General features: G+C 39.6%; 1 protein-coding gene across 1 annotated transcript in view; it reads right to left on the minus strand.

Annotated features, from left to right (window-relative positions):
• MYOM1 (myomesin 1) overlaps positions 1 to 8,521 on the minus strand; it is a 168,465-nt gene that overhangs the window by 52,958 nt on the left and 106,986 nt on the right. Inside the window, exon 22 of the mRNA XM_017526074.2 lies at positions 5,989 to 6,103. Within this exon, the coding sequence (XP_017381563.1) occupies positions 5,989 to 6,103 (115 nt within the window). The remainder of the gene's footprint in view (positions 1 to 5,988; positions 6,104 to 8,521) is intronic.

The following is an 8,521-nucleotide window of genomic DNA, read 5'->3' on the forward strand; positions in this document are numbered from 1 at the left end:
TTTTTGAGATGGAGTCTTGCTCTGTCATCCAGGCTGCAGTACAGTGGTGTGGTCTTGGCTCACTGTGACCTCTGCCTCCCAGGTTCAAGCAATTCTCCTGCCTCGGCAGCCTGAGGAGCTGGGCTTACAGATGCTCACCACATACTCAGCTAATTTTTTTGTATTTTTAGTAGAGATGGGGTTTCACCATGCTGGCCAGGCTGATCTCAAACCGCTGATCTCAGGTAACCCACCCACTTGGTCTCCCAAAGTGCTGGGATGATAGCATGAGCCACCGTACCTGGCCAAATTTTCTTTTCAGAATGTCCCAAAGCTTAGCTGAGGTTTTTCCAAGTGCTGAGCTCCTGTCAATTAGTTCATGGCTGAACTCTGAGAAATGCCTAAAGAGGCATATTCTCTCAAGTTGATTGATGATCAATATGGTTCTGATAATTAATGGGCAGGAAGCAAGTTTGATGTTCTGCTATCAAAGTAAAGCAGTCCTTGTGGGTATTCTTTTCCAGATAAGAGGCCATCCCACTTTCCCATAAAGTTGGACTGAAAAGTGGACCAAAATTTTGGCATCACTTAGATTTTCTCAGAAACAACCTCAGAAATGATTATGACCTGCTCATGATTATGAAGAATTTAATGAAGATCTCGGGAGATTTAGGTATAAAACATGAGAGAGTTGTTGTTGTTGCCTAAAAAGGATTTAAGAAGGGTTGTCACTAGTCAGCTCCTCAACCCTAAGCAAATCCTTAATACAGACACAGAGATAATGGACTGTAACAGCTCTCATTTTACGTTATTATTTTCTTTCCTATTCTTTTCTAACAGAGACAGGTCTCACTATGTTGCTCAGGGCACTCTCCAACTCCTGGGCTCAAGTGATCCTCCTATCTGGACTCCCAAAGTGTTGAGATTACAGAACCAAGACAGCATTCCAATGGTCCCTCAAGGCTTGCCAAGAACTCCCAGGATGTGAATGGGTTCAGGTGCTGCTCAGGACTAAAATGATCTATTTGGAAATTAATTCACTTCATTCTACTTTCTCTCCCCTCCCCACAAAAATGATTTAAAAAACCACAAAATTTAAAAGCGTAAATAAAATCATAGTAAACTGTTCACCTTCCTATACATTTCGTAATCTGATATGATAATTCTTTCTCATATAAAGTGTTTTACATGACCATGAATATATCACTTTTATAAGCTTTAATTATTTGTTCTCCATGGTGTAGGTAATGGGTGTGTGTGGTGATGTTTAAAATACTCAAGAGTGGGGCTGGGCATGGTGGCTCACGCCTGTAATCCCAGCACTTTGGGAGGCTGAGGCAGGTAGATCATGAAGTCAGGATTTCAAGACCAGTCTGGCCAAGATGGTGAAACCTTATCTCTACTAAAAATGCAAAAATTAGCTGGGTGTGGTTGCAGGTCCCTGCAATCCCAGCTACTTGGAAGGCCGAGGCAGGAAATTGGTTGAACCTGAGAGGCGGAGGTTGCAGTGAGCCGAGATCACACCACTGCACTCCAGCCTTGGCAACAGAGTAGAGGGCCCAGAAGTAAAGCTTCACACCTATCACAATCTGATCTCCAGATCTAATATCCAGAATCTATAAGGACCATACTTAAAAAAAAAAAAAAAAAGCAGACAAAAGTGAATTAATGTAATCAGTCACGTGTAATACTGAGCTTCCCTGTGTTTCAGATGAGGACTGGTGGCTGACCATTCACCCTCATGCCCACATCAGAGCCTCACCAGATGTTACTTTCCCAGCTCACCCATCACAACCAGGGCAGGCAGTACAAGATGATTAGGGTGAAGTGCACACACACAGGCTACAAGACAGAGGCATACTCACTGGCAAAACAGGCTAGTCATTCATTATATTTTCATTCAATAAATTAACTACTATATACCAGGTACTATGCTAGACTCTCAGCATATGTACAGAAAAGGCACAGTTCCTATTTTGAGGAGCCATGGTCTAATGTACAGTTCACAAGCCTAGTGTCACACTGGAATTACCCAAAGCGCTAAACAAATAGCAATAAGCCTATGCTCAGGTACCTAGCCTAAGAGTTTCGTTTTTGTTTTTTAGAATATCTGATCTTCTGTCATCATCCCTTTAACCCTAAAGATCCTGATTTAATTGGTCTTGAATAGAGTCTGGATATCAGTATTTTAAAACGTTCCTGGTATGATTCTAATGTACAGGTAAGGTTGAGAACTACAGTCCCAGCATATGAAAAAGATCAGTTAGTGAGCAAATACAAGTGCAGTTTTCTAAATAAACCAGCTGAGCTCATCTTTAAAGTTAGTCTGGCTTCCTGCTTTAGAATCTTTCACTTCATGACTCTACCACTTGGCCACTAAGCACACATTTGCCTTCTCATTCCTGCCAGTCTCTGGAACCAACCAGTGTTTAGACACTGGCATTGTAACAAGCCCTTGCTTAGTAGGTTACCAATTCAGTCCCAACTCACAATTCCTTCTGGTTATGCTTTCTCCTAACCTACCTTGATCCTTGTGACCAAGCTAACTTCTATAACCCAGTTTTGCCTGGGACTCTGCCCATCACCTGAGTCTCCTGCCCACTGCTCAGTTTCTCTGGTAAGAATACCTGCAGTCTGTACTGCCAGCTGTGGTGCCTTCCAGATCACCTGCCAGGCTTTGGCAGGTCTCTCTCTTGTCTTCCATCTGATCTGGCTCACATGGCCTTCATCGTCACCCCAGGCTTGATGCAATCAACTACAGTTACTGTTTTTAAAATATCTAATATCAAGAAGAGAACATCCTCTTTTTATGCACCAACTCATCTACATTATGTTTCACTCTATTATTTTCATAGTCTTCTTTAGCTAATAGATTTCTTGGTAAAGCATGACACACTCAGTTCATTATCTTGATTCTCATTACCAGCACAATGAGACAAGAATACGTCCACTTGCAATGTATTCTTTGACTTCAACCAATCCCAGTAGATTAAGTTAACTATTAAAGTGGAATTCAAATTACAATTGAAGTATCTTGTTAGATATATTTGTGGTTTGCTATTACAAGATAAGCTTTGTTTTCTACCTGAAATTTTAATAATGCATCCCCTAAAAAGTTGTTCTTCTGAAATAGCAATCCAAGTTTCACATCCCAAGTCTTAAAGTTGATAACACGCTCCCCTGTCATGTATTCCAACATAAAATAAATAATGTGGGTGAAAATAATATGTTGATATCTAATAAAATGAATACATACAGGAAACTTTAGGCTACATATAAAGCTTTTACAGGGACTTATAAAACCTTGCTACCTAGCTTATAGCCTGTTTGGCTATAAGAAATCCTTTATGAACACCTATCCCAGCTCTCATCATCGTATGCTATAAACATTATCTTTTCCATTAGATTGTAAGCCCAGTGTGCAGCGATGATGTCACATTATTCCTGGGGTCCAAATGGCACTTGACACACAGTAGGAGCTCAAGAAATACATGTGGCAACAGTGAGTGTGTGCCTACTACATGTAAAACAGGCTCAGATGTCACGGGATTTTGGTGCTGTTTCACGGGAAAGCATTTGGACTTTGTGTATCCAGGGTTATTCTCTAGGCTATGAACCAGTGGTTTGTCTGTGGGTGCTGCTTAGCATAGCAGTGTTGCAGCTGTCAGTAGTTAGAGTCTAGGAAAGGAACGGCACATAAATGACTTTTGGTTCCTTCAAGCCAGTGAAACAAAGCTCTCGCCCAGGAGGTCACCAGCAGATCCTTTTCTGGTGGCAAAATTTCCCTAGTGATGGCTCTGCTAATGTCGTGCCTGGTCACCTGCCAGTCTGAGGCTAAAGATGAGAAAATAAGAAATTGACTTAAGTTCTTTTAACAATCAGCTTTGGAACCCATGGCTTCCAGAGTGCTTTTGATATAGCCCAGACTAGATTAAGTTTACTTGTGTAGCAATCTATGGTGTTCTGAGAGCAAACTCTGCCCTTGGGTCCTTGGAGATGTCCATTTGGCACCTTTAATTGTCAGCTGAAGGATTTGATTTCTATAGCAATATGTGTTCTGGTGTCTTTGTGTGTGACCTTTTACCTGGTGTATATGTTCCTAGCACTTTTCTGTTTTTTCATGAAATTTTGCAAAGGTTATTTACATGAACTGTGGCACTTCTTACAGACACCTACCACACTTTCGTCTAAGAAGGTCACTTTTATCAGACCCATGTCTAGAGAGTACTTCTAAGACTAGCTGAAAACTGATTATGAATAAATAGGATGAAAGGGGCAGATATTTTCTCAAAGGGTTCATTTTGTGTTCTTTTCAAGTAACATGCAGTGAAAGCAGTTTTCTATGTTTACAGTCTTTTCTCATCAGAAAAATAAATATTCCATTCTGTGTCTGCTCTTTGTTTATTTCAGCCTGAAAATAGGGACAGATTAAAGCAAAAGTGCTTGTACTGGAATGAATATAAACAATATAATTGGGTGATTTAAAAAAATTTGTACGAATTTATAGGGCATATATGCAATTCCATTACATGCCTAGATGGCATAGTGGTTACGTCGTGGCTTTTGGGGTATCCATAACCCCCAATAATGCACATTGTACCCAGTATATAATTTTTCATTATCCACACCACCTTCAGCTCTTCCCTTTCAGAGTCTTCAAAGTGATATACTTTATCATCTCTTTGAGACAGGGTCTCACTCTGTTGCCCATGCTAGAATGCAATGTTGAAAACATGGCTCCCTGCAGCCTTGACCTCCTAGGCTCAAATGATCCTTCAACCTCAGCCTCCAAGTAGCTGGGATGACAGGTATGTGCCACCACATCTAGCTAATTTAAACATTTTCTAGAGGTAAGGTTTTGCCAAGTTGCTCAGCTGGTCTCAAACTCCTAGGTTCCTCCTGCCTCAGCTGCCCAAAGTGTTGGGGTTATAGACGTGAGCCACAGTGCCCGGCCTCCAGTGCTTGCCTTTATGTAACTTAAATGAACTGCAGTATATGATAACTTTGAAACATAATACAGGTTAAACAATAAAAGAAATTATTATGCAATTATCTGAAACTAGTTAGACAATGAACATTGTAAAGTTTGTTCTCATCAGGAAGGGCAAGTCATCTAGTAAACTCTAGCAATTGTGGCATCTTTGAAACTGGGAAGTGAGGGCTGCCTCAAATCTATAGACCATTCAGTTGGCACCACTGTTAGCTTAACCCAGGGGTCAGCAAACTATGGCCTGTGGGCTAAATTTGGCCCATTATCTCTTTTTGTATGGCCTGTAAGCTAAGAATGGTTTTCATATTTTTAAATAGTTGAAAAATTGAAAGAAGCTTAGTATTCAAAACATAAGAAAATTATACAAGATTGAAATGATATAATGCATATAATGTATCATATTATATAATGCATATAATGTGCATGATAAAGTTTTATTAGAACACAGCCATGCTTATTAGTTTATGTATCCTCAATGGCTTCTTTTGTGTCATGGCAGAGTTAAGAAGTTGTGACAGAGACCGCAGGGCTGTTGAGTGAGAAATATTATCAGGCCCTCCACAGAAAAAGTTTGCTGACCTCTGGTTTAAACATAATAGCTATAATTACATAAATCCTACTTTTGTTTAAAGATTGTGCCACAAACTGGGCTGTTCTAGCTTCCCTTATGATTGGGAAAATATTCTTATGAGACTTAATGGCCAGGATACAGTAGGAATGACATCCCAGTAATGGATGCTTGGAAGAGTTGGTCCAAGAAGCTTAATTTGATCAAGACCTTCCATGTTTTTAGGTATGCATCAGAATAGCCCCTAGACCATGACACACCTGGCTCAACCCTGTCCCGAGGTGCCTGTGATGGGACCAATGACTGTCAAGTTCTAAGATCATTACTTACTGATTATATTCAGATAGCACATGTTGATGATTTTGAAAATTAGGGAAGGCCTAGAAAGGTCGAACATTAGTTCAGTATCTTACACAGAAGGACTAGTTTTTATGAAAAGGTGAAAGCCCACCTGGACGAGTCTCTGCCACAACAGGGCCAGCAATGTCAGACGGCTTCCCAACTCCCGCCTGGTTTATGGCTCGGACACGGAACACGTAGCTGACGCCCTCCTTGAGGCCTCGAACCTGGTAAAAGCAGGTACAGAAGTAATGGGTGTTTTATGGAGCAGTGGCTGTTTTATGTCATTTAAACAGATGGAGCTCTTCCTCTCTAGTAATAATTTAGTGACCTAGCACCAGGGATATAAGACTTGTGTTCTAGACTTGATTCTGTCAAACACTAAGCAGGTGACTTTAGCTATAGATGGTCTCTCTGAACCATCTTTAGTTAGAGAGGAGTTGTTAATATCCATTCTCACTCTGATGTTTCTCCTTTTTAGTTAATTTAGTGGCCACCAACATCAGAAACAGAGACTCGTGTATGTAGGCATCACATGCATTAGCCACGTATTCTTTGGTCAAAAGGACAAAATACGAAGTGCTCACTTAGCATATATGTTGCCTTTCCCCCCGATCCTTCCTTTTGAGACATTCCATGAATAATTTCAGATGAAATTCTTGCCAAGAGGGGAGAATTAAAAGGATGAATCACAAACACTTTCCATTTGTTTGAAAGCATGTTAAACTAATAGAACTAAAACAAACAATAATTGTTCCTGTAAATTTAACATAGCTATTTCTTACTAAATAGACATGAAATTAACACAATTGTGAATTTAACTAATTTGTGAATAATCAAATGGTACTAAAATTCTACAACCTCAAGTTTTTAATAATCAAGATGTATGCTGAGCATCCACTACATATGTGGCACTAAGCTAGAATTATGAAGAGCTGTTAAAAAAGCATTTATAATTTATTTTTGTATGACAGTCCCACTTCATGTACATATATACACATACACATACATATATACACACCCACGTGTATATATACACGCATAGATGTGTATATATGTGTATTATGTGTATATATATACATATATGTGTATGTATATATGCATATATGTATGTATGTATATACATGTATGTGTGTATACATGTATGTGTGTGTATATATATACATACACACACACGCACACATATATGTATTTTTGAGACAGAGCTTCACTGTGTTGCTCAGGCTGGAGTACAGTGGCACGATCTCAGCTCACTGCAGCCTGGACCTCCTGGGATCAAGCAATTCTCCTGCTTCAGCCTCCTGAGTAGTTGAGACCACAGGTATGTGCCAGCACACCAGGCTAACTAAAAAAATTTTTCATAGATACAGGGTTTCACCAGTATTTTTTATAGATATGAGGTTTCACCAGTATTGAGGCCAGGCTGGTCTCAAACTCCTGGGCTCAAGCAATTCTCCCACCTCAGACTCCCACAGTGTTGGGATTATGGGAGTGAGCTACCATGCCCAGTTTCCCACTTAATTTTTTGTAACCTTCTTTGGGTTCTGAACAATAGCATTACTATTATCAATACTGTCAATGTTTTACCAACATTTTTGTTTTAAAAACATGTGACTTTTAAAAGCTATGCTGTTTTAAGAAGGAATTTATTATACACAGAAGGCATAATTTTTCCCCAAAATGTGATAGAGACCAATATCCACAATGTGATCTAAATCAAACAATGTTAGAACAAAGTTATTCAATCAGGTAAAGTGTTTGTGATCATGTATTTAAATGAGAAACATATTAAATTGTTAGGTTTTTAATCTAATTGTATGTGTTTAAAACAGAATGTCACTATTTATGTGGTAATAGCTTTCACTGGCACTAATGAATTTTTGAAATGGATTTTATTCTATAAATAAACTTTAAATTCGTTACAGGTTAAATGCACAGAGGTTGACATATTTAAATTCTATGTTTAGAAATAACGCCAGGAAACTGTGGATTTCCAAAAGGACACAGAAACATTTCCTTGTAATAAAAATAGAGTAACTGCCAGGTACCTGACACATCTGCACCTGCCACCTACGTGATGATGTATGGCTGTGAGTCAGATTTCTGCAACATGTATAGGAAGTATATTCACATTCCAGTGTCTGGTCCCTGGGGTGACAGAGCACTCCACTCTTCCATCACCACAAGGGCAATGACCACTGGCCTCAACAGCACCACAAACGCGTAATCAAGGTCATCAATTTTTCCTTTTCCTTTCTTTCTTTCTTTTTTTTTGAGACAGAGTCTCACTCTGTTGCCCAGGCTGGAGTGCAGTGGTGCAGTCACAGCTCACTGCAGCTTCCACCTCCCTAGTTCAAGTGATCCTCCCACCTCAGCCTCATGAGTGGCTGGGACTACGGGCACATGCCACCACACCCAGCCAATTTTATTTATTTATTTATTTAGAGACAGGGTTTTGTCACATTTTCCAGGCCGGTCTTGAACTCCAGGGCTCAAGCAATTTGCTTCCCAAAGCCCTGGGATTATAGGCACAAGTCACTGTGCCTGGCCTACATTCTTCTTTGTGCTTCTTATGTTTGAAATTTTCATTCAAATTGTTAGTTTTATAATCAGAAAAATTAAAAAAATCTTTTTTTTTTTTTTTT

Source organism: Cebus imitator, unplaced genomic scaffold (assembly GCF_001604975.1).
Source record: "Cebus imitator isolate Cc_AM_T3 unplaced genomic scaffold, Cebus_imitator-1.0 Scaffold41, whole genome shotgun sequence".
In the NCBI taxonomy this organism is placed as follows: Eukaryota; Metazoa; Chordata; class Mammalia; order Primates; family Cebidae; genus Cebus; species Cebus imitator.